The sequence below is a fragment of the Trachurus trachurus genome, assembly GCF_905171665.1.
Source record: "Trachurus trachurus genome assembly, chromosome: 17".
Lineage (NCBI taxonomy): Eukaryota > Metazoa > Chordata > Actinopteri > Carangiformes > Carangidae > Trachurus > Trachurus trachurus.
In genome coordinates this window covers 5,772,897-5,800,061 of record NC_139900.1, presented here as the reverse complement: position 1 = coordinate 5,800,061, position 27,165 = coordinate 5,772,897, and the positions used below count along the sequence as shown (strand labels likewise).

Sequence of the window (27,165 nt, the reverse complement as noted above, 5' to 3'; positions counted from 1 at the left end):
AACCTGCACGGGGAAGTCCCCATTGGATTTCAAATCCAACGCCTTAACCACGCGGCCATCACAGCTCAGAACCTGCAGGTATGTCAGTCAGTATCTGTCATCACCAGGAGTCCTAAAATGCAGAAGAGGCCTATAGAAGAGAAATTATATGAACGCTTTGCGAAGCTGTGATGGCCGAGAGGTTAAGCCGTGGGACTCAAAATCCAATGGGGTTCGAACCCTGCTCACAGAGATGTGGACATTAACCATTTAAGAACTGTGAGGATTTTCAGCTTCGGAACCTTTTACTTTTTCAGTCTGAACGCACTGGCCAATTCAAACTTGGGTTTGGGAACCGGAAGCTACCAGACCAGTTGAAGCGCATGTTCTGACTTGGGCAACCGAAATACAAGAGCCAGAGTTTTGATACAGAACTTTCCCTTGTTCAAAAACATCTAGGAAATGCACAGTCATCGCTGTGAGCAGGGTTCGAACCCGCGCGGGGAGACCCCATTGGATTTCAAGTCCAACGCCTTAACCTCTCGGCCATCACAGCTTGAAATCAGTCGATTTGTCAGTTTGTTTCTCGCATCAGCACAAGTCCTTAAAAACAGAAGCCTTTTGTTGTGTTTGCATCTGTAGATATCATCATGATTCCCCTTTCTCATGAAGCTGTGATGGCCGAGAGGTTAAGGCGTTGGACTCGAAATCCAATGGGGTTTCCCCGCGCAGGTTCGAACCCTGCTCACAGCGACATGACAGTTGTTAAACATGTGTGAGTCCAACAAACATTGTTCTGTGTTGGAACTCTCATACTGCAACATAGAGATTATGTGGCATGTCATTGGTCAAGTTCCAAAAGGAGAAACTTTAAGATTGTCCGTATTCACATCATTTCAACGTTTCACATGCTACTAGTTGGCTGGTTGCTAATTTGTAGATTGCTTGCTCTGTGACATATTTAGGCCGACTACAAAATGGTCCAATCTTAACATCTTTACAACGAGAGACAGTCATGTCATACTGGGATAAGAACAGTAGTTCAATGAAGTGGTCTAGTTGAGCTGTAGCTCTACTCACTGCCTGTACTGAGATCTACAGTTTAATGCCTCCACACAGAGTTTTAAAGGGAGCAGTGTGGACGTCCTCCACTCTCATCAGGCTTCATGCAACAGAAATTCAAGATCAGATCAAGCCATCGCTGTGAGCAGGGGTTGAACCTGCGCGGGGAAGTCCCCATTGGATTTCAAGTCCAACGCCTTAACCACTCGGCCATCACAGCTCAGAACCTGCAGGTATGTCAGTCAGTATCTGTCACCACCAATAGTCCTTAAATGCAGAAGAGGCCTATAGAAGAGAAATTACTTGAACGCTTTGTGAAGCTGTGATGGCCGAGAGGTTAAGCCGTTGGACTCAAAATCCAATGTGGTTCGAACCCTGCTCACAGAGACGTGGACGTTAACCACTTAAGAACTGTGAGTATTTGTGATGATCAGTCCAACTTCAACTGGTCCTTAAAAGTACATTAGTCTAGTTGACACTGTGCTAAATTAAAGTTCTCACAGGAGTATCTTGATCTTGACCCAAAAGGCAGCGCTTCCCAGATTTTAACTTGTAACTTGAACAAAATGTCTAACAAAAGAAAAAGCTGTAGTGTCATTCATATTTTCACCACTCCACATGCTCCACAATATGGTCCAGTATGACCAAGCTAATATGGGGTGTAAAGCCATCTATTGTAGCAGCATTAGACAATAGACAAATTCCTTCCTCCTTGTCTTCACAGTCTAGGACACGACACGCCCACTGATGATGTCATGGTTCGCATGAAAGAACCAACTATTTCTTGGTTCCCTTAAGAACCAACTTTTCAGCTTCCGAACCTTTTACTTTTTCAGTCTGAACGCACTGGCCAATTCAAACTTGGGTTTGGGAACCGGAAGCTACCAGACCAGTTGAAGCGCATGTTCTGACTTGGGCAACCGAAATACAAGAGCCAGAGTTTTGATACAGAACTTTCCCTTGTTCAAAAACATCTAGGAAATGCACAGTCATCGCTGTGAGCAGGGTTCGAACCTGCGCGGGGAGACCCCATTGGATTTCAAGTCCAACGCCTTAACCTCTCGGCCATCACAGCTTGAAATCAATCGATTTGTCAGTTTGTTTCTCGCATCAGCACAAGTCCTTAAAAACAGAAGCCTTTTGTTGTGTTTGCATCTGTAGATCTCATCATGATTCCCCCTTCTCATGAAGCTGTGATGGCCGAGAGGTTAAGGCGTTGGACTCGAAATCCAATGGGGTTTCCCCGCGCAGGTTCGAACCCTGCTCACAGCGACATGACAGTTGTTAAACATGTGTGAGTCCAACAAACATTGTTCTGTGTTGGAACTCTCACAGTTGGACTGCAACACAGAGATTATGTGGCATGTCATTGGTCAAGTTCCAAAAGGAGAAACTTTAAGATTGTCCGTATTCACATCATTTCAACGTTTCACATGCCACTAGTTGGCTGGTTTCTAATTTGTAGATTGTTTGCTCTGTGACATATTTAGGCCGACTACAAAATGGTCCAATCTTAACATCTTTACAACGAGAGACAGTCATGTCAAACTGGGATAAGAACAGTAGTTCAATGAAGTGGTCTAGTTGAGCTGTAGCTCTACTCACTGCCTGTACTGAGATCTACAGTTTAATGCCTCCACACAGAGTTTTAAAGGGAGCAGTGTGGACGTCCTCCTCTCTCATCAGGCTTCATGCAACAGAAATTCAAGATCAGATCAAGTGCAGAGCCATCGCTGTGAGCAGGGGTTGAACCTGCACGGGGAAGTCCCCATTGGATTTCAAATCCAACGCCTTAACCACGCGGCCATCACAGCTCAGAACCTGCAGGTATGTCAGTCAGTATCTGTCATCACCAGGAGTCCTAAAATGCAGAAGAGGCCTATAGAAGAGAAATTATATGAACGCTTTGCGAAGCTGTGATGGCCGAGAGGTTAAGCCGTGGGACTCAAAATCCAATGGGGTTCGAACCCTGCTCACAGAGATGTGGACATTAACCATTTAAGAACTGTGAGGATTTTCAGCTTCCGAACCTTTTACTTTTTCAGTCTGAACGCACTGGCCAATTCAAACTTGGGTTTGGGAACCGGAAGCTACCAGACCAGTTGAAGCGCATGTTCTGACTTGGGCAACCGAAATACAAGAGCCAGAGTTTTGATACAGAACTTTCCCTTGTTCAAAAACATCTAGGAAATGCACAGTCATCGCTGTGAGCAGGGTTCGAACCTGCGCGGGGAGACCCCATTGGATTTCAAGTCCAACGCCTTAACCTCTCGGCCATCACAGCTTGAAATCAATCGATTTGTCAGTTTGTTTCTCGCATCAGCACAAGTCCTTAAAAACAGAAGCCTTTTGTTGTGTTTGCATCTGTAGATATCATCATGATTCCCCTTTCTCATGAAGCTGTGATGGCCGAGAGGTTAAGGCGTTGGACTCGAAATTCAATGGGGTTTCCCCGCGCAGGTTCGAACCCTGCTCACAGCGACATGACAGTTGTTAAACATGTGTGAGTCCAACAAGCATTGTTCTGTGTTGGAACTCTCATACTGCAACACAGAGATTATGTGGCATGTCATTGGTCAAGTTCCAAATGGAGAAACTTTAAGATTGTCCGTATTCACATCATTTCTCCGTTTCACATGCTACTAGTTGGCTGGTTGCTAATTTGTAGATTGTTTGCTCTGTGACATATTTAGGCCGACTACAAAATGGTTCAATCTTAACATCTTTACAACGAGAGACAGTCATGTCAAACTGGGATAAGAACAGTAGTTCAATGAAGTGGTCTAGTTGAGCTGTAGCTCTACTCACAGGTAGAGCTACAGCTCTACACCGAAATACAAGAGCCAGAGTTTTGATACAGAACTTTCCCTTGTTCAAAAACATCTAGGAAATGCACAGTCATCGCTGTGAGCAGGGTTCGAACCTGCGCGGGGAGACCCCATTGGATTTCAAGTCCAACGCCTTAACCACTCGGCCATCACAGCTTGAAATAAGTTGATTTGTCAGTTTGTTTCTCGCATCAGCACAAGTCCTTTAAAACAGAAGCCTTTTGTTGTGTTTGCATCTGTAGATCTCATCATGATTCCCCCTTCTCATGAAGCTGTGATGGCCGAGAGGTTAAGGCGTTGGACTCGAAATCCAATGGGGTTTCCCCGCGCAGGTTCGAACCCTGCTCACAGTGACATGACAGTTGTTAAACATGTGTGAGTCCAACAAGCATTGTTCTGTGTTGGAACTCTCATACTGCAACACAGAGATTATGTGGCATGTCATTGGTCAAGTTCCAAATGGAGAAACTTTAAGATTGTCCGTATTCACACCATTTCTCCGTTTCACATGCTACTAGTTGGCTGGTTGCTAATTTGTAGATTGTTTGCTCTGTGACATATTTAGGCCGACTACAAAATGGTCCAATCTTAACATTTTTACAACGAGAGACAGTCATGTCAAACTGGGATAAGAACAGTAGTTCAATGAAGTGGTCTAGTTGAGCTGTAGCTCTACTCACAGGTAGAGCTACAGCTCTACACCGAAATACAAGAGCCAGAGTTTTGATACAGAACTTTCCCTTGTTCAAAAACATCTAGGAAATGCACAGTCATCGCTGTGAGCAGGGTTCGAACCTGCGCGGGGAGACCCCATTGGATTTCAAGTCCAACGCCTTAACCACTCGGCCATCACAGCTTGAAATCAGTTGATTTGTCAGTTTGTTTTTCGCATCACCACAAGTCCTTAAAAACAGAAGCCTTTTGTTGTGTTTGCATCTGTAGATCTCATCATGATTCCCCCTTCTCATGAAGCTGTGATGGCCGAGAGGTTAAGGCGTTGGACTCGAAATCCAATGGGGTTTCCCCGCGCAGGTTCGAACCCTGCTCACAGCGACATGACAGTTGTTAAACATGTGTGAGTCCAACAAACATTGTTCTGTGTTGGAACTCTCGCAGTTGGACTGCAACACAGAGATTATGTGGCATGTCATTGGTCAAGTTCCAAATGGGGAAACTTTAAGATTGTCCGTATTCACATCATTTCACCGTTTCACATGCTACTAGTTGGCTGGTTGCTAATTTGTAGATTGTTTGCTCTGTGACATATTTAGGCCGACTACAAAATGGTCCAATCTTAATATCTTTACAACGAGAGACAGTCATGTCCAACTGGGATAAGAACAGTAGTTCAATGAAGTGGTCTAGTTGAGCTGTAGCTCTACTCACTGCCTGTACTGAGATCTACAGTTTAATGCCTCCACACAGAGTTTTAAAGGGAGCAGTGTGGACGTCCTCCTCTCTCATCAGGCTTCATGCAACAGAAATTCAAGATCAGATCAAGTGCAGAGCCATCGCTGTGAGCAGGGGTTGAACCTGCGCGGGGAAGTCCCCATTGGATTTCAAGTCCAACGCCTTAACCACTCGGCCATCACAGCTCAGAACCTGCAGGTATGTCAGTCAGTATCTGTCATCACCAGGAGTCCTAAAATGCAGAAGAGGCCTATAGAAGAGAAATTACATGAACGCTTTGCGAAGCTGTGATGGCCGAGAGGTTAAGCTGTTGGACTCGAAATCCAATGGGGTTCAAACCCTGCTCACAGAGATGTGGACGTTAACCATTTAAGAACTGTGAGGATTTTCAGCTTCCGAACCTTTTACTTTTTCAGTCTGACCACACTGGCCAATTCAAACTTGGGTTTGGGAACTGGAAGCTACCAGACCAGTTGAAGCGCATGTTCTGATTTGGGCAACCAAAATACAAGAGCCAGAGTTTTGATACAGAACTTTCCCTTGTTCAAAAACATCTAGGAAATGCATAGTCATCGCTGTGAGCAGGGTTCGAACCTGCGCGGGGAGACCCCATTGGATTTCAAGTCCAACGCCTTAACCACTCGGCCATCACAGCTTGAAATCAGTTGATTTGTCAGTTTGTTTCTCGCATCAGCACAAGTGCTTAAAAACAGAAGCCTTTTGTTGTGTTTGCATCTGTAGATCTCATCATGATTCCCCCTTCTCATGAAGCTGTGATGGCCGAGAGGTTAAGGCGTTGGACTCGAAATCCAATGGGGTTTCCCCGCGCAGGTTCGAACCCTGCTCACAGCGACATGACAGTTGTTAAACATGTGTGAGTCCAACAAACATTGTTCTGTGTTGGAACTCTCATACTGCAACACAGAGATTATGTGGCATGTCATTGGTCAAGTTCCAAAAGGAGAAACTTTAAGATTGTCCGTATTCACATAATTTCACCGTTTCACATGCTACTAGTTGGCTGGTTGCTAATTTGTAGATTGTTTGCTCTGTGACATATATAGGCCGACTACAAAATGGTCCAATCTTAATATCTTTACAACGAGAGACAGTCATGTCAAACTGGGATAAGAACAGTAGTTCAATGAAGTGGTCTAGTTGAGCTGTAGCTCTACTCACTGCCTGTACTGAGATCTACAGTTGAATGCCTCCACACAGAGTTTTGAAGGGAGCAGTGTGGACGTCCTCCTCTCTCATCAGGCTTCATGCAACAGAAATTCAAGATCAGATCAAGTGCAGAGCCATCACTGTGAGTAGGGGTTGAACCTGCACGGGGAAGTCCCCATTGGATTTCAAGTCCAACGCCTTAACCACGCGGCCATCACAGCTCAGAACCTGCAGGTATGTCAGTCAGTATCTGTCATCACCAAGAGTCCTAAAATGCAGAAGAGGCCTATAGAAGAGAAATTATATGAACGCTTTGAGAAGCTGTGATGGCTGAGAGGTTAAGCCGTGGGACTCAAAATCCAATGGGGTTCGAACCCTGCTCACAGAGACGTGGACGTTAACCATTTAAGAACTGTGAGGATTTTCAGCTTCCGAACCTTTTACTTTTTCAGTCTGAACACACTGGCCAATTGACCCTTCGCCAACTCCTCCCACAAACGGCTATTGTCCAATCCTACGTTAGCAACCGTAACTATAGGCCTGGCAAGCTTTCCGCAGTGAGTCATTACGTTTGCTTTTGTGGACGCATTTTGAGACTAGGACGAAAAACATTTGTTTGTAGAGAAGGATGTTGTTGTTGCTGCTGCTACTACGGTGGCGGCGGCGGCGGCAGCAGCAATATAGAGATGTTCAGATACGAGCGGACTTTTTTTTCGACTTGAACAAGCGTAAATATGGGGATAACCATATGTTCACCTCCAAAATGACAGCTGTACTTTTACCGCGTTTACCTGGGCTTTTAGGCGAGGGATCCTCCAGGCAGGGACTGCTTTCACTGACTGATACAGTGGTGGGAGAAAACAAAACAGCAGCGAAAGCTGTATGTGGTTCACAATCGCCCAAAAACTTGCAGTTTGACAACGTTTCATGACCAGTGAGATGACCTAAGTCTTCGTGGGTTGATAGACGGTAAAATTACCGGTCCTTACTGCTGCTCTGTACATTGTCCAGTCGTGTCGTTGAACAGATGTTTTATCCTCCTGCGCGAGTCACGTCACTGAAAACTATGAATGATCTTTGTCACTTCTTCTCTCTATTATCTCAGAACAGTTTATCCAGAAATTTGCTGATATTTCCTTTGAAATCGATACCAAATATTGCCAGGAGCATGGCTGGGAGTGAAAGCTTGCCCGGCGTTGCAACAGTAACCAAGGGGGCGGGGCTTATGCGAAGGGTCAATTCAAACTTGGGTTTGGGAACCGGAAGCTACCAGACCAGTTGAAGCGCATGTTCTGATTTGGGCAACCGAAATACAAGAGCCAGAGTTTTTATACAGAACTTTCCCTTGTTCAAAAACATCTAGGAAATGCATAGTCATCGCTGTGAGCAGGGTTCGAACCTGCGCGGGGAGACCCCATTGGATTTCAAGTCCAACGCCTTAACCACTCGGCCATCACAGCTTGAAATCAGTTGATTTGTCAGTTTCTTTTTCGCATCAGCACAAGTCCTTAAAAACAGAAGCCTTTTGTTGTGTTTGCATCTGTAGATATCATCATGATTCCCCCTACTCATGAAGCTGTGATGGCCGAGAGGTTAAGGCGTTGGACTCGAAATCCAATGGGGTTTCCCCGCGCAGGTTCGAACCCTGCTCACAGCGACATGACAGTTGTTAAACATGTGTGAGTCCAACAAACGTTGTTCTGTGTTGGAACTTTCACAGTTGGACTGCAACACAGATATTATGTGGCATGTCATTGGTCAAGTTCCCAAAGGAGAAACTTTAAGATTGTCCGTATTCACATCATTTCAACGTTTCACATGCTACTAGTTGGCTGGTTGCTAATTTGTAGATTGTTTGCTCTGTGACATATTTAGGCCGACTACAAAATGGTCCAATCTTAACATCTTTACAACGAGAGACAGTCATGTCAAACTGGGATAAGAACAGTAGTTCAATGAAGTGGTCTAGTTGAGCTGTAGCTCTACTCAATGCCTGTACTGAGATCTACAGTTTAATGCCTCCACACAGAGTTTTAAAGGGAGCAGTGTGGACGTCCTCCTCTCTCATCAGGCTTCATGCAACAGAAATTCAAGATCAGATCAAGCCATCACTGTGAGCAGGGGTCGAACCTGCGCGGGGAAGTCCCCATTGGATTTCAAGTCCAACGCCTTAACCACTCGGCCATCACAGCTCAGAACCTGCAGGTATGTCAGTCAGTATCTGTCACCACCAAGAGTCCTTAAATGCAGAAGAGGCCTATAGAAGAGAAATTTCATGAACGCTTTGTGAAGCTGTGATGGCCGAGAGGTTAAGGCATTGGACTCAAAATCCAATGGGGTTTGAACCCTGCTCACAGAGACGTGGACGTTAACCACTTAAGAACTGTGAGTATTTGTGATGATCAGTCCAACTTCAACTGGTCCTTAAAAGTACATTAGTCTAGTTGACACTGTGCTAAATTAAAGTTCTCACAGGTGAACAGGAGTATCTTGATCTTGACCCAAAGAGGCAGCGCTTCCCAGATTTTAACTTGTAATTTGAACAAAATGTCTAACAAAAGAAAAAGCTGTAGTGTCATTCATATTTTCACCACTCCACGTGCTCCACAATATGGTCCAGTATGACCAAGCTAATATGGGGTGTAAAGCCATATATTGTAGCAGAATTAGACAATAGACAAATTCCTTCCTCCTTGTCTTCACAGTCTAGGACACGACACGCCCACTGATGATGTCATGGTTCGCATGAAAGAACCAACTATTTCTTGGTTCCCTTAAGAACCAACTTTTCAGCTTCCGAACCTTTTACTTTTTCAGTCTGAACGCACTGGCCAATTCAAACTTGGGTTTGGGAACCGGAAGCTACCAGACCAGTTGAAGCGCATGTTCTGACTTGGGCAACCGAAATACAAGAGCCAGAGTTTTGATACAGAACTTTCCCTTGTTCAAAAACATCTAGGAAATGCACAGTCATCGCTGTGAGCAGGGTTCAAACCTGCGCGGGGAGACCCCATTGGATTTCAAGTCCAACGCCTTAACCACTCGGCCATCACAGCTTGAAATCAGTTGATTTGTCAGTTTGTTTCTCGCATCAGCACAAGTCCTTAAAAACAGAAGCCTTTTGTTGTGTTTGCATCTGTAGATCTCATCATGTTTTCTCTTTCTCATGAAGCTGTGATGGCCGAGAGGTTAAGGCGTTGGACTCGAAATTCAATGGGGTTTCCCCGCGCAGGTTCGAACCCTGCTCACAGCGTCATGACAGTTGTTAAACATGTGTGAGTCCAACAAACATTGTTCTGTGTTGGAACTTTCACAGTTGGACTGCAACACAGATATTATGTGGCATGTCATTGGTCAAGTTCCCAAAGGAGAAACTTTAAGATTGTCCGTATTCACATGATTTCAACGTTTCACATGCTACTAGTTGGCTGGTTGCTAATTTGTAGATTGTTTGCTCTGTGACATATTTAGGCCGACTACAAAATGGTCCAATCTTAACATCTTTACAACGAGAGACAGTCATGTCAAACTGTGATAAGAACAGTAGTTCAATGAAGTGGTCTAGTTGAGCTGTAGCTCTACTCAATGCCTGTACTGAGATCTACAGTTTAATGCCTCCACACAGAGTTTTAAAGGGAGCAGTGTGGACGTCCTCCTCTCTCATCAGGCTTCATGCAACAGAAATTCAAGACCAGATCAAGCCATCACTGTGAGCAGGGGTTGAACCTGCGCGGGGAAGTCCCCATTGGATTTCAAGTCCAACGCCTTAACCACTCGGCCATCACAGCTCAGAACCTGCAGGTATGTCAGTCAGTATCTGTCACCACCAAGAGTCCTTAAATGCAGAAGAGGCCTATAGAAGAGAAATTTCATGAACGCTTTGTGAAGCTGTGATGGCCGAGAGGTTAAGGCATTGGACTCAAAATCCAATGGGGTTTGAACCCTGCTCACAGAGACGTGGACGTTAACCACTTAAGAACTGTGAGTATTTGTGATGATCAGTCCAACTTCAACTGGTCCTTGAAAGTACATTAGTCTAGTTGACACTGTGCTAAATTAAAGTTCTCACAGGTGAACAGGAGTATCTTGATCTTGACCCAAAGAGGCAGCGCTTCCCAGATTTTAACTTGTAATTTGAACAAAATGTCTAACAAAAGAAAAAGCTGTAGTGTCATTCATATTTTCACCACTCCACGTGCTCCACAATATGGTCCAGTATGACCAAGCTAATATGGGGTGTAAAGCCATATATTGTAGCAGAATTAGACAATAGACAAATTCCTTCCTCCTTGTCTTCACAGTCTAGGACACGACACGCCCACTGATGATGTCATGGTTCGCATGAAAGAACCAACTATTTCTTGGTTCCCTTAAGAACCAACTTTTCAGCTTCCGAACCTTTTACTTTTTCAGTCTGAACGCACTGGCCAATTCAAACTTGGGTTTGGGAACCGTAAGCTACCAGACCAGTTGAAGCGCATGTTCTGACTTGGGCAACCGAAATACAAGAGCCAGAGTTTTGATACAGAACTTTCCCTTGTTCAAAAACATCTAGGAAATGCACAGTCATCGCTGTGAGCAGGGTTCGAACCTGCGCGGGGAGACCCCATTGGATTTCAAGTCCAACGCCTTAACCTCTCGGCCATCACAGCTTGAAATCAGTCGATTTGTCAGTTTGTTTCTCGCATCAGCACAAGTCCTTAAAAACAGAAGCCTTTTGTTGTGTTTGCATCTGTAGATCTCATCATGTTTTCTCTTTCTCATGAAGCTGTGATGGCCGAGAGGTTAAGGCGTTGGACTCGAAATCCAATGGGGTTTCCCCGCGCAGGTTCGAACCCTGCTCACAGCGACATGACAGCTGTTAAACATGTGTGAGTCCAACAAACATTGTTCTGTGTTGGAACTCTCATACTGCAACACAGAGATTATGTGGCATGTCATTGGTCAAGTTCCAAATGGAGAAACTTTAAGATTGTCCGTATTCACATGATTTCACCGTTTCACATGCTACTAGTTGGCTGGTTGCTAATTTGTAGATTGTTTGCTCTGTGACATATTTAGGCCGACTACAAAATGGTCCAATCTTAACATCTTTACAACGAGAGACAGTCATGTCAAACTGTAATAAGAACAGTAGTTCAATGAAGTGGTCTAGTTGAGCTGTAGCTCTACTCAATGCCTGTACTGAGATCTACAGTTTAATGCCTCCACACAGAGTTTTAAAGGGAGCAGTGTGGACGTCCTCCTCTCTCATCAGGCTTCATGCAACAGAAATTCAAGATCAGATCAAGCCATCGCTGTGAGCAGGGGTTGAACCTGCACGGGGAAGTCCCCATTGGATTTCAAGTCCAACGCCTTAACCACTCGGCCATCACAGCTCAGAACCTGCAGGTATGTCAGTCAGTATCTGTCACCACCAGGAGTCCTTAAATGCAGAAGAGGCCTATAGAAGAGAAATTTCATGAACACTTTGTGAAGCTGTGATGGCCGAGAGGTTAAGGCGTTGGACTCAAAATCCAATGGGGTTCAAACCCTGCTCACAGAGACGTGGACGTTAACCATTTAAGAACTGTGAGGATTTTCAGCTTCCGAACCTTTTACTTTTTCAGTCTGAACACACTGGCCAATTCAAACTTGGGTTTGGGAACCGGAAGCTACCAGACCAGTTGAAGCGCATGTTCTGATTTGGGCAACCGAAATACAAGAGCCAGAGTTTTGATACAGAAATTTCCCTTGTTCAAAAACATCTAGGAAATGCATAGTCATCGCTGTGAGCAGGGTTCGAACCTGCGCGGGGAGACCCCATTGGATTTCAAGTCCAACGCCTTAACCACTCGGCCATCACAGCTTGAAATCAGTTGATTTGTCAGTTTCTTTTTCGCATCAGCACAAGTCCTTAAAAACAGAAGCCTTTTGTTGTGTTTTCATCTGTAGATCTCATCATGATTCCCCCTACTCATGAAGCTGTGATGGCCGAGAGGTTAAGGCGTTGGACTCGAAATCCAATGGGGTTTCCCCGCGCAGGTTCGAACCCTGCTCACAGCGACATGACAGTTGTTAAACATGTGTGAGTCCAACAAACGTTGTTCTGTGTTGGAACTTTCACAGTTGGACTGCAACACAGAGATTATGTGGCATGTCATTGGTCAAGTTCCCAAAGGAGAAACTTTAAGATTGTCTGTATTCACATAATTTCACATGCTACTAGTTGGCTGATTGCAAATTTTTAGATTGTTTGGTCTGTGACATATTTAGGCCGACTACAAAACGCTTCAATCTTAACATGTATACAGCGAGACAAAGTCATGTCAAACTGGGATAAGAACAGTAGTCCAATGAAATGGTCTAGCTGAGCTGTAGCTCTACTGCGATCTACAGTTTAATGGCTCCACACAGAGTTTTGAAGGGAGCAGTGTGGACGTCCTCCTCTCTCATCAGGCTTCATGCAACAGAAATTCAAGATCAGATCAAGTGCAGAGCCACCGCTGTGAGCAGGGGTTGAACCTGCGCGGGGAAGTCCCCATTGGATTTCAAGTCCAACACCTTAACCACTCGGCCATCAGAGCTCAGAACCTGCAGGTATGTCAGTCAGTATCTGTCATCACCAGGAGTCCTTAAATGCAGAAGAGGTCTATAGAAGAGAAATTTTATGAACGCTTTGCGAAGCTGTGATGGCCGAGAGGTTAAGCCGTTGGACTCAAAATCCAATGGGGTTTCCCTGTGCAAGTTTTAACCCTGCTCACAGAGTTGTGGACATTAGCCATTTAAGAACTGTGAGGATTTGTAAAGATCAGTCCAACTTCAACTGGTCCTTAAGAGTACATTGGTCTAGTTGACACTGTGCTAAATTAAAGTTCTCACAGGTGAACTGGAGCATCTTGATCTTGACCCAAAAGGCAGCACTTCCCAGATTTTAACTCGTAAATCGAACAAACTGCGTAACAAAAGAAAAAGCTGTAGTGTCATTCATATTTTCAAGTCCAATGCCTTAACCTCTCGGCCATCACAGCTTGAAATTAGTTGATTTGTCAGTTTGTTTCTCGCCTCAGCACAAGTCCTCAAAAACAGAAGCCTTTTGTTGTGTTTGCATCTGTAGTTCTCATCATGATTCCCCCTTCTCATGAAGCTGTGATGGCCGAGAGGTTAAGGCGTTGGACTCGAAATCCAATGGGGTTTCCCCGCGCAGGTTCGAACCCTGCTCACAGCGATTTGTCATCTGTTAAACATGATGATGTACCAGTCCAACTTTGACTGGTCATTTAAACTTCATGCAAACAAATTAGTCCAACCAATATTGTGATTGTCATAGCTTGACTGGCAAAAAATTCACCCCCCTCAGAGTGTGTGCGGGGGTAGAAACTATCGATTGAGACAAAAAAGCGTTCTGACACCAGGCTTTTAACATGTTTATTGAGGATGTAAAATCGGCGATTTTAACATGGGGGTCTATGGGGAATGCTCCCTTCTGACACCAGCCCCCAGAGGAATCCGAGGGGATTGCAGTTTTTTGAACGCGGAAGTGAGCTTCACTTCTCAGACCGACAACTGCCCCCTTGGTTCGAACCTGTGCGGGGAGACCCCAATGGATTTCAACTTCACTTGAAAGAATAACAACAGTCTCAGTACAGATCAGTGGGCGCTGTTGCTGGTGTGTTTTTAAAAGTAGTTTGATTCTTGTCGGACTTTGCGCTCATGACTCTTCCAGTGACAATACACAATCGGGCGTCGTCACTTTTTAGTATCGGCTGACGTCACTTTTTAGTATCGGCTCAGCTCGACTGGAACCTGGTAGAGGTACCAAGTACTGTCCCTAGTGAAAAATGAAAAAGAAACGAGTGGAGTCAAGTCCAGCCGAGCAGTGCTAATGGAGCCAATACAAAATAGTAAGTGAAGAGTGTTGACATAGTGTTGCTTCTTTCTGCCAAAGGTGAGGCACAGTTATCGCTGTGAGCAGGGTTTGAACCTACGCGGGGAGACCCCATTGGTTTTCAAATCCAACGCCTTAACCTCTCAGCCATCACAGCACAAAACCTGTTGAGATCAGTCAGTCAGTATCGGTCATCACTGTGAGTGCTGTAAAAGTCTTTTGGATGACAAGACAAATGTCTTCAAAAATTAAAGACATACCTGTTTGTAAGGCTGTGATGGCCGAGAGGTTAAGGCGTTGGACTCGAAATCCAATGGGGTCTCCCCGCGCAGGTTCGAACCCTGCTCACAGTGGTATGTCATTTGTTAAACATGATGATGTACCAGTCCAACTTTAACTGGTCATTTAAACTACATGCAAACACATTAGTCCAACTAATATTAATAATAATAATAATAATAAATTTAATTAATTTTAATAATATTGCGATTGTCATAGCTGGACTGGCAATCACAAAGGTCCACAAACAGCCTTTTTTGATTACACAGTTACAGCACTACTCTGCTCTGCTTGACTCGACTCATTTCCCATTACAACTGAGTACTTCAGAGTTCCTCCTCAACATGGGCGGGGTCGTAGTAGCACGGCTGCTATGGTCGAGCCTCTCTTCAGCTCCAAACATACTCGTTCACACCTCATCCTCAGACCACGCTCGTGGTTTTCTGCACAGCAGCCATTTAACTCACTTGAAAGAATAACAACAGTCTCAGTACAGATCAGTGGGCGCTGTTGCTGGTGTGTTTTTAAAAGTAGTTTGATTCTTGTCGGACTTTGCGCTCATGACTCTTCCAGTGACAATACACAATCGGGCGTCGTCACTTTTTAGTATCGGCTGGCGTCACTTTTTAGTATCGGCTCAGCTCGACTGGAACCTGGTAGAGGTACCAAGTACTGTCCCTAGTGAAAAATGAAAAAGAAACAAGTGGAGTCAAGTCCAGCCGAGCAGTGCTAATGGAGCCAATACAAAATAGTAAGTGAAAAGTGTTGATTCTTTCTGCCAAAGGTGAGGCACAGTCATCGCTGTGAGCAGGGTTCGAACCTGCGCGGGGAGACCCCATTGGATTTCAAATCCAACGCCTTAACCTCTCGGCCATCACAGCTTCTCAACATGTATGAACTATGACTTTTCAAATGAAGAAAAGGAAAGAAAAATCAAAGGAAACTGTAACTACATGCAGATCTCCACCCACTTCCGTGTGCCACAGCGTGGGTCATTAAAATCAAAGTGAACAGGAACGACGGCAACCTCGTTTTCAAAAGACCCAAATTTGATTAAAAGATGGCTCAGGCATGAAGGCTGCATGAAGGCTTTTACCAGTACAGGCAGCACGGATTTTCGTTGCATGATGTCATTCCCAGGAAGCATCAGAAAGGCTTTTTCTACAGTTTGCATTAAATATTAAGCGTCACTTTGAGCAGTTTTATAACCTGTGATTGGAGTCCCTGTCGGATCTCCAGAGTCGCTCCTTTGCTTTAGCTTGTGTAAGGTAGGCCAAACATTTCTATAGAAGTTGACTTTGTTGCAGAAATTCCTTAAAGTTTGGTATCTACTGTGTTCAGGTTTATTTACACACCAGGATAGTAAATGATCACAAGTAATAAGTAAGAAATTGCTGCTGTGTGGAGTGAGGAAATATTAACCCAAACCTCCATGCTTGCAAATATCATTACTAATAACGAAGCATTCGATAGAGAAATTATTGCTGAAAGTTTCCATATTTCTTTGCCCTTGAGAAAAGACAGTGCACATTACAAGTAAATGAAACCCGCTTGCCATTAATTACGCTTAGCAAATGAGATTATCCACAGCTGTCAGACCGCACACACACACCGGACAGCGAGCGGGAGCTTTTTCTCTTCCCCCCTGCCATGCCTAATTTCATTATTCTATTAAATAAGGTTCATTAACAGTGGCTGGATGGAGAAACTCTGCTTCTAAGGTTTGATAAACACAAGCACTGTAATAATATAAAGTGACGCACGCTTCCTGTTCTCATTCCTGCACGGCTCTTTTGTCTCCATTCACTCGGCGTCCAGAGAATTACAGTGTTTTGGCTCCAAGTGGATGTTCTGTAAAGCATGAGTACTCCTCAGCACTTTTTAATGTTTTTTATTTATTGTATCTATTTGCACTGTTTGCGATCAGTGAAGCCTTTATTAGTCAGGAAATTAGTCAGGAAAGGTTGAAAGTGAAATGTGTAGCAGCAGATGGTTCTGTGTGTCACAGGTGGAAGCTGTGATGGCGTCTACCTGTGCATCACATTAACATCTGTGTGAATGAACACTACTCACTCAAGACTGGATAATTCATATTCTGCATCTTGTGCTTTGGTTGCACCTCGTCCTTTAAGTCACTTACAGTTACAGTTACGTCTCTTACCATCTTCATACAGCTGCTCTTCACAGCTGTGATGGCCGAGTGGTTAAGGCGTTGGACTTGAAATCCAATGGGGTTTCCCCGCGCAGGTTCAAACCCTGCTCACAGCGATCAGCTCTTGTATTGCAGATGAGGAGGCTCACATCGCACAATGATGCTGATCTTGTGTATTGTGATAACTCACACTAGAAGCTTTAATCGGCACAGTGCACAATAAATATACGGACTGTTACTGTGTACAATAGAGTGAAAGGTGTGTGTGACTCGCTGCAGTTCTATTAGGAACAGAAACTGAAAAAGAGTAATGAAGCAACGTACGTTTGGATTTATGTCTCAGCTACAATATCTACAATTCTGCTCCAGTAAAATCTAAACAATCTCAGTTTTCTTCTGCCTGCAGCCACGAGGAGCTGCTCAAACAGCCAAAATGTACGACCCGCCAGGAGTCCCAAGAGTTGAAGTAATTAATCAGGCATCATCACCCCTAACGACGACCGCCAACCACACCACCTACAGAGGAGCTGTGGCTGATGTGATGGGACTGCAGGTCATTGGTTACCAAACTACTGAGGCTGCTTGTTTTGGGATTGCACTCTGTGACAGACATTGTGACGTTCAGCAGACGTTGAGTTTTTTCCTTACAACTACAATGTTGAGATGACGCTTGGAAAATTTTGATTCTGCTTCACGTGACAGAAAAATCACAAAAATGTAATTTACATTCATGAGTAAAATCATAATTTGCATTCAGAGGTCAATCATGGACAACATGATATGATAATAAGCACATGGATGGACACACTAGTCTAACACACTGTCTTCTAAACCTCTGCACCATCTGCACGTCAACATGGCTGCTGCAACTTCGTCTCTAAATTGTTGCACAAACTCGTTCTGCAGATTTGCAGATTACAGGTAAATTAAGGCAACAATTTGTCATGTTGCAACCTGGGTAACCTCTAGTTAAATCATGTGCAGAGTGTAATACTGCAATTCACAAATGGGTGTGAGTTAATGAAGTGCTACTTGAGCATGTGCGCATGTGTATGTGTGTGTGCTTGAGTGTCTCTACAAGTAAGGGGGGAAATCGAGTGCGAGATGAATGGAAAAGTAAAAATGACGTAAAGTGTGAGAAGGTGCGAGGGCTTAGCCGATGAAACCCAAAGACAAACACAGTTATTATCTTTTTCGTCCTAAAATAAATGGCCCCATTAGCCGTGATGATGCAGGTCATTAAAACACCTCCAACGTGCACCTGCCGCTGCCTTCAGAAGCTCCAGACTCACATCATTACATTCACATCCCATCTCACAGCTCCCGCTCATATCAACCCACCACTTAATGGCATCACACGCCTAATATAACTGCAAGGTGCAAGGTTAATGCAGAACAGTTTAGTCTGCACTCTTCATTATTCTAATGACTTTTAGTTTGCATTGCAGTGCCCTCCAGAATCGCCGGGCACTATGGGTAAAAACAGGCCAAACGGGCGGTAAAATAATCCAACAGGAAGTCGGGGAAAAAAATGTGTATTTCATCAAAAACAAACTATTCAATAAGTAAAAGTTATTTTATACCAATGTATTTTTTTTCTTTTTAGTTTAAAAGCAACTTTTAGCAAATATTATAATTTCTTGGATAAATATCAAATTTTACAGTAGTTGCAAGGGTGTAAAATAAAAGTGGATAATTTCAACCCAAAATGCTACAGAATGTGTTTATGTTGTGAAAACAAGTGCAGCTCGAACACCAGTGTATACAGATAATTATGGCCTTAACAATGAATAATGACGTGTCTCAAAATTCTGCTTTGTTTTAATGTTGATTCATAATATTTATACTTCCAGCAGTGGGTGCATTAATATTTTATATACAGTAGACCTCAAATATAATTGGCCACTCGAGCCTGTTGTTCCCTCTGTGTGTGTGTGTGTGTGTGTGTGTGTGGTTTCTGCCCCACATGCACTGCTGAACAAAAGCTGTTAAATGGTGACAGGGCACCAGATAAATCTAAATGGGGATAAATGGGGTCAGTGGTTTCGGGGGCCAACAGGGATCAGCAGATGATCGGTTACAGTGCTCGGCTATCCTGAGGCCAAATCCCAAACTCAGGGGATGTGGAAATAATATAATGCGGTAAAGTTGTCGAGTCTGGAGCAGCGAGGAAAGGTCTCCACATAAAGAGGGATGGTGTGTTCATATAGTTTTGAGGAGTTTTATTGCAGAATAATCAATAATTTCCAGAGTTACTTTCGTCTAGTTCAAGACACATCCATGTAGGATTGGAATTTATTACTGTGATGTATTTGAGCTGTGAAAAATCCTGAATTTACCTTCTGTGCACACGTGAACGACCAACGACAGCATCACCTTTTGATCTACAACAACAAAAGAATAATAATGCAGATTCGGTGTCTTGGATGCTTCTTCCGGCCTTAGAGGAAACACAGACATGTCTGAAGAACATCTGCCAGACACCACGGTCATGTGAAATAGTTACTACTTCCCTGGGAAACCACCAGTGTCTTAAAATCCTTCTGTTATGTGAAAGCAGTGACAAAGTGAGATGAAAATCATGTGAGTTTTCAGGTTTAGAAAAGTAAAGACGTGCGTGGATAAAGATGGAGAAACCTGATCACGTGCAACAAAATAAAACGGTGTGACATTTCCTTATATATCTGCAAAACAGCGATCACACTGAGAATAATGTTTTTTTCATTAAACCCCTTGAACGCCTGACCAAATCTGTTGAAATCAAATGAAAAGCGATTGTGTTTGATTCAAAACCTGTGTGACCGGGTTAATAAGACAAAGCTTCTCATTCAGTCTAAACCCCTCGACGCCTCCTGGTCCGAAAACCTCCGTCCTTATCACCGACACCTTTCAATTACCCCCGAGCTGAACGTCTGTTTGTTTTCTCTCCAGTCTTTTTTAGTGGGAATTCAACCCCAACCTCGCATGTTAGGTTTGCACTATCGCCATGAATGTGTTTACCGCTGTCCATTTCATTACTTCCACGGGTGGGAGTGAATATAAAACTGTGCAGTGTAGATGTTCAGAAACACGACTGTAATTCAGGCTCATTTCGGTAAGAATCGGAGAGACGAGCTGTTTTATTTAGTGTAAAGTACATGATGGGGAAAATCTGTATCTTATGACACCGTAGCAACAACGCCGTGGTGCCATGCTGTGGAGAAAATGCTCAATCATTTCATGCATTCGTGATTTTGTTTTTCAGAACGAAGCGACGTGTTATCAACCCTCATCAGTCCCATAAGGCGCTGGGACGCTGGAGCATCATCAGCTGAAGATGCAGACAATTCAAGTAAAGCTATTTTTCCTCCCTGCACTTTAGTAAATATTTATTTTCTGTGTTGTTGTGTTGCTATGGACAGATTACCATGACCATGAAGGTAGCATAAGGCCAAGTCACCAAAACACACAATGGATTACAGTCTGTTGCCTTCACAGTATAATGATTATTTTAGGTGTTATATTTAGGATATCAACTCTTTATTAAGCTTTCACCTTGAAATCCAGTCAGGTGGTACTTAGGTTACATTTTTAGCCACATTAGCATCATGGTAATGTTGAAAAAAAATGAAATTCAGTCATTATTGACTCACCCTCATGCTGATGAATACTCCGGAGTAGTTATTTATTCCTCAAAGTGCATCTGGAGACCCGGGAGGCCGGTTCGTAGTCCAACGAAAACTTTATATGAGAGTCAATAGGGCCTGACACAAAAACGTCCATAAAACTACACAAAAACCATTTCACTGCTCGTCCACTGCAATCCAAGTGTCCTGAAGGTATATAGTCCAGAGTTTACTGGAAATTACGTCATTTAGGACGTTTTTACAGCCTAAACAGTCCTGTATTGAATTTGCCTGGGGCGCGCTCTCGTGTTCACGCGATTCACGCGATTCACGCATGCATCGTGCCCGACACAAACAGGTCCATAAAACTACACAAAAACCTTGAAATATTCATCCAATCTGCTCGTCCAGTGCAATCCAAGTGTCCTGAAGGGATATAGAGTCCAGAGTTTACCCGAAACGACGTCATTGTGGCAAGTCACGTCCGCGTGCATTGCGTGCATCGCGTGAACGCAAGAGCGCACACCACTTGACAAAAACTTTGACCATTGTTTTTTTTTACAAGACAAAAGTTCATAACAACCTCTGAACGGACCGGAGGGCTGGAGTCACTCTAATAAGGCTAGGGCTAACTATAGTTAGCATGCTAACTTCAATACAAGAATCAAACTAAAAACATTTGAAAACGAGTTGACTTCCACCTTTGCCTCAAACAGCTCTTTGTAAGTAAAGCAATAATATTTTGTTTTGTTGACACCGAACTCACAATGTTTCCTCTAGACTGATGCATACAGCTCATACAGCTACTAATGCTAACGCAGGCTTGCAATGTAGCAATGGCCAAACTCAGAAATAGCTTCTTGAATCAATACGACTCTCCATTACAGCCTCAATATAATCGACATAAATCACAGACTACAAACTATTTTTGCACATAATGTCTAGACCCTGTGAACATATCCAGGTTAACCCTTGACCTGCCAACATATAGGCTAAGACTCTAACAAAATTGGTCCTTCATCTGTCACCAGGTACAAGCAGCTTGGAGGTGAAGGAGAACCAGGATGATAAAATCCAGGTGGACTGCGATCTACTACGAAAGTATCATCCATCAACTTTTTGCACAACTTTTCCCAGACACGGACCGAGAGCCCTGAAGAGGAAGCAGCCGTTGGTGGATGGGAAGGACCAGCTGCTCTACCAAAGCCACCTGACCTGTAAACGAGCCGCCTGGGCCGTCACGCAGAAGAACGCCGTGGTGCAGCTGAACGAGTTACGACCGGGGCTGCAGTACGAGATCATCTCAAAGACCGGCCCACTGCACGCGCCGGTGTTTTCTGTAGGCGTGGAGGTCAACGGTCTCCGCTTTGAGGGCCGGGGGCCGACGAAGAAGCAGGCCAAGATGAGGGCTGCAGAGCTGGCTCTCCGCTCGTTCATCCAGTTCCCAAACGCCTCCCAGGTTCACGCCGCCGTGGGGAACTTCGCCAGCACTCCTATGGATTTTACCGCGGATAAACTGGACATCCATGATGCTTTCCTGCTTAACTGTGACCTCCTGCACTGCAGCGCAGCAAAGACGGAGGTTTTCTCCAGCATCTACAACCACAAACGACTCGCTCAGCTCACACTGGACTTGATCTCCTCCACAAATCCAAAAAGACGAGCCCTCAGCACTTCGCTCCTCGAGCACCTCAGCCCGGTGGCGCTGCTCAACGAGCTGCGACCAGGACTCAGGTACATGTGCCTGGCGGAGAGAGTCCACGGCCGGCTGACGAGGAACTTCGTCATGGTGGTCAGGGTGGAGGGCCGAGTGTTTGAGGGCTGCGGGCACAGCAAGAGGCTGGCGAAGGCCCAGGCAGCCGCCGCCGCCCTGCAGTCCCTCTACAACGTGAGTCTGGGACCAGAGAGGAAGGTGATGGGCCTCCAGAGCAGCAGAGCCAGAAACCAGCTACCTCAGGTGAGTAGGAACTTCTCTGCTATCACCACACAGCACGGGAACGCAAGGATGCTTCTTTATTAACTTGATGACCCCCGTTTACACCTGGCGTTAAAGGGATAGTTCAACATTTTGGCATACTGGCCCATTGTCATAATAGTAGTAGGTTTGTTACCTTTAATTGTCGGTGCAAGCTATTTTTAGAACAGCAGGGCAGAGCCGCGAGCTGCTCAGAGCTACGCTACGGAGGCTAATGGGATTTCTTGGTTTCCCTCATCAAACTCATCAAATACACAATCCAACAACTCCACAACGCTCTGGTGGACAAGTTGTGACCTGCACATTCACCACGCTATGGGACAATAACAGAACGTTACCAGACAGAGTTGTTTTAGAGGGAAATACAGAGACTGCTTGATGAAAAACTGTCCCTGAAGGCAACACGCATCAGCGGTTTTGCATGAATTTACCTCTAAAACAACTCTGTCTGGTAACGTTCTGTTATTATCTCATAGCGTGGTGAATGTGCAGGTCACAACTTGTCCACCAGAGCGTTTTGGAGTTGTTGGATTGTGTATTTGATGAGTTTGATGAGGGAAACCAAGAAATCCCATTAGCCTCCGTAGCGTAGCTCTGAGCAGCTCGCGGCTCTGCTCCGCCGTTCTAAAAATAGCTTGCACCGACAAATAAAGGTAACAAACCTACTGCTATGACTATAGCGATTACAGCAATGGGCCAATTTGCCAAAATGTTGAACTATCCCTTTAACATGCCTTTCAGTGATCGGATTACAATTTAACAGAGCCGATCGGCCAAACCACCTCCAAAGGTGGTCAGCGACACATTGCGACCACATAATGTGGCCTGTATCCCCAACTACATGGGTGGAAATACTTCTACTATTTATTTTCTTTTATCTTTTTTAATACACCTGCGCAAAGTCTCACTATGGACACTGGAGACGCATATTAATGCCTGGTGTAAATACTGAGACTGTTTCTTGATGTCAGGTGTAAATGGGGTGTAAAAGACACACTGGCTTAGGCCCTTGCTGAATTAGATTTTTTGATTTTAGATATCCTTTGCATTGGTTTGCTAAACAATGAAACTAATGTCTGTCTAAATTTCCCAAATACTGATTGTGGCACATTTAGAGTGGACTGAACTTTAGCCCTGGTACAGGTTGCATATGAAAAGTGAAGAAAGAGAAATAGTTTTTCTCCTGGAGGCTTGAAAAGATTCAACAAATCAAAGAAAAATACAAAATAAAAAAAATAAAAAGGATCACATTAAAACTGTCTTGTTTCTTGTTTGTGATCAGGATTCTGCAGGAAACTGAATTAAAAGTGAGTTTACCTCCAGGTCCAGCCTGTGGCCTCAGCGTCCTTCACGTGTTTCCCTTTCACCTGGAAACGACATGAGTCAGCTTCAAGCGGCGGCTCTGAATTTGTCCCTCATCTCCTCGGCTTTCAACCGCTCTCCTAAATGATCTGGATAAATGGGTCTGAGGTGTGCCGTATGCTACCAAATGGAGTGTGCCGCACATCAGCATGACCATCATGTCCCGAGGCCTGAGAGCCGGATGGTGTCCTGTACGCCCGTCTGCAGCATCTAAACAACTTCATTATGTATCGGAGGCCGCTCAGAATCCTCCCCCCCCCCCGTCCCCCTCCTCGTCTTTCGCTGTCGAGCTTTATGAAGACAAGAAGATTTGTCTCCTGGGAACATCTGAACACGACCAATGCAGACACACGCCGTCATTCAAATATGCAAAGGTATATTAGAAAGACGGACATGTAGGTGCTTTATTAAACCCTCGGGGGAATCTGGGGAGAGGAAGATGCAACAGCAACATTTTGGACGAGGGGAAAAAAAAAGATATCGATGTGCTGAATTTGAACAAAAAGGCGATTTTCCGCCGCTGCAGGCTGAGACACACTGAAACTTAATGAGTGAACAATTTGCAGCAGCTTTTCTCCTCTTCTTTGTCTAGAGGACCTTTTTTTTTCACAGCACCTCCAACTCATCATCTAACACACACACACACACACTGACACACACACACACACCCCCTTCAATATGAACTGTCTGTCAGGCGGTGTGACGCATTAATGAACATCATTACACCACATTAGGGATGAAGGAGGAGCGGCAGCAGACCAAGGAGATTGAGGTAGAGCGGGAAGGCGGTGTGAAGAGCATAATAATCTGACTGATAATTGTTTAACACACTCATTACACACGACCTTGTGCCACTGTCATCCAGAAAACACCGAGCAGTTTCACTAAAAAAAGACCACAAAAAAAAAAAGAAATTAAAAGATAAATTTACTGCTCACTCCTACAAGACATTTAAAAAAAAAACTATATATATATATATATATATGAATGCCTGGTCATAGATTTTTCTGGTAGGTGGACATGTGCAGAGAGAGTTCAGTCTTCTGGCTTTGATATTATTAAAATCCAGAATAAAAGGTGCATTAGCTGGTTTGGAGCAGAATAAACTGACGCAGTGTCTGACACAGTGTTTGACAGTGTAGAGCAGTCTTGTAATATTTGAAAGCGATAGGCTACTTGAGTAAAAGTACAAGTATCTTACCAGAAAATGACTTTAGCAGAAGTTAAAGTCGCCTTTTGGACCTATTACTTGAGTGAAAGTCCTAAAAGTACCTGACATGAGCTGTACTTCAGTATCAAAACTCATGGTCATTCATGTTTTATCCCTGAGGGCGGGGGGATACGTGTTGAGGGAGCCATTAGCCATATGACAACAAACAGGCATTACGTCATCCACTACAAACTTTTATTTTGTAGTAACGAGTAACGAAGACGGTTAAGGGAAATGTATCAGAATAAAAAAGTACATATTTTATTTAGAAAATGTAGTGGAGTAAAAGTAAAGGCTGTCAAAAATATAAATAACGAAGTAAAGTACAGATATGTGAAAAGTACAGTAACAAAGTATTTTTACTTAGTTACATTACAACACTGGTGGCGAGTAACACTCGTCCTCTTATTGCTCTGTTTTGGTCTCCTCCGCCTCCTCTGGGAAACATCCATGTTCTAAGCTGCTTAGCTTTGTGCTTGTTTACGTTTTAGAAAATTTTCTATTTATATGTTTTAAAGTTGAACCTACTCACGTTGTTCTGTGAGTTAGTTCAGAAAAACTTAAAGTTCTCGAGTCGAACCTGAAGTAAAATCTGCAGATTTAATGACGCTCAGGTCGTTAAAGTCCCATCGAATCTAAAAATACGACCTAAGTTTCGGACTTTAGACACAAATTGCAGCATTTGAGTCCTAAAGGCTTAAGCCAAACTCAAAGGGATAGTTAAACATTGCCATAATTCCTATAGTCATAGCAGTAGGTTCGTTACCTGTAATTGTCGGTGCAAGCTGTTTTTAGAACGGCGGAGCAGAGCCGTGAGCTGCTCAGAGCTACGCTACGGAGGCTCATTATGGGATTTCTTGGTTTCCTTCATCAAACTCATCAAATACACAATCCAACAACTCCACAACGCTCTGGTGGACAAGTTGTGACCTGCACATTCACCACGCTATGAGATAATAACACAACGTTACCACACAGAGTTGTTTTAGAGGGAAATTCATGCAAAACAGCTGATGTGCGTTGTGTTCAGGGACAGTTTTTCAGCAAGAAGTCTCTGCATTTACCTCTAAAACAAGAGGTAAAGGCATCAAACCTACTGCTATGACTATAGAGATTATGGCAATGGGCCAATTTGCCAAAATGTTGAACTATCCCTTTAAGAAAATCCAGTTTTCCTGTTGCACCTGAACCTACCACACAATAATATCACCTCCATCATTTCTTAGTGCAGTCACGTCCAGTTTGGAGCTGCACTGAGACTGACTGTCACATGTCGACGTCCAGTTGCTGTAACAGTGAGTGAGGAGCTCGTTGGCTTCACTAACGATGTGAGTGACATTTGCTTAAAAAACTACAGCTGCCACTATTTTTATAAAGACCTAGGGAACAACTACAGACTCTGTTTGAATTTATGTTCAATAAATTCAGCTTTTATGCTCATTAAACTACATAAATAGGTTGTGATGAATCTGATTGTTTACTCTCATTAAAGCTCCATAAAAACACGACCTCTGGATCATTTTAACGCAGGACAAGTTTGTGTAAAGCTCGGACAATCAGTGGAGTTCTGTAGTTCATAGTTTACCCACTGATCTCATATGAATTTATTTATCCAACATTAATTATTTGCAGCGTCGACCGGGCTCAGTCCAGACTCTCAAATATTTCCTTTACTTTCCTCCCGACTCCGGAGAGAAGAGGTCGACTCATTCATTTCCTCTCACAGATCCAGCCGTCGTGTTGATGGTACGAGAACACTGAGCTCGGCTGATATTTTTACATCAGCTGCTCAGAAGCTTCACCGATCCTCCTGCTATTAAAACCCACCGCAGCCGCCGCGTTTTGTTTTGCTGCTTCTGCTGCTGCTGACATTTACCTGAACCCAGGTGCTGCATATGGAAACTGTACCTGTAGCTCCCTGAGGTCTGCCAACAGAGTGACACTGCTCTAAAAATATAATTAGGTGTATTTTGACAAGCAGCAGCAGCAGCAGCGATGCAGCACCTCCTCCTCCTCCTCCTGCTGCTCAGACTGGAGGAGTTTGGAGGGAGAAAACTCTGGGCCGTCGTTGACAGACTGTCAGAGTCCACGTCGTCGTGGTCCAGACTGACGCCTCCACTCTCAGACTTTGTTTGAAAGTTTTTCTCTGTGTGTTTTGTTTTCATCATCTGAGTAAAATAAGACGTCACAGTGAACTCGGGTTTACTGTCAGGATCATTAAAGAGGAACTAAGCAGGATTTCTCCAGTGGCTATGCTGCATTTTTACCT

The 27,165-nt window shown here is 44.1% G+C and overlaps 1 protein-coding gene across 1 annotated transcript in view; it reads left to right on the top strand.

The window, feature by feature from the left end:
* The window catches only part of LOC311001036 (double-stranded RNA-specific editase B2-like), a gene marked incomplete at both ends in the record, with an annotated part of 54,607 nt that overhangs the window by 15,185 nt on the left and 12,257 nt on the right, over nt 1–27,165 (top strand). Inside the window, 2 exons of the mRNA XM_083991997.1 lie at nt 19,989–20,075; nt 21,381–22,306. Coding sequence (XP_083848123.1) covers nt 19,989–20,075; nt 21,381–22,306 — 1,013 coding nt within the window. The remainder of the gene's footprint in view (nt 1–19,988; nt 20,076–21,380; nt 22,307–27,165) is intronic.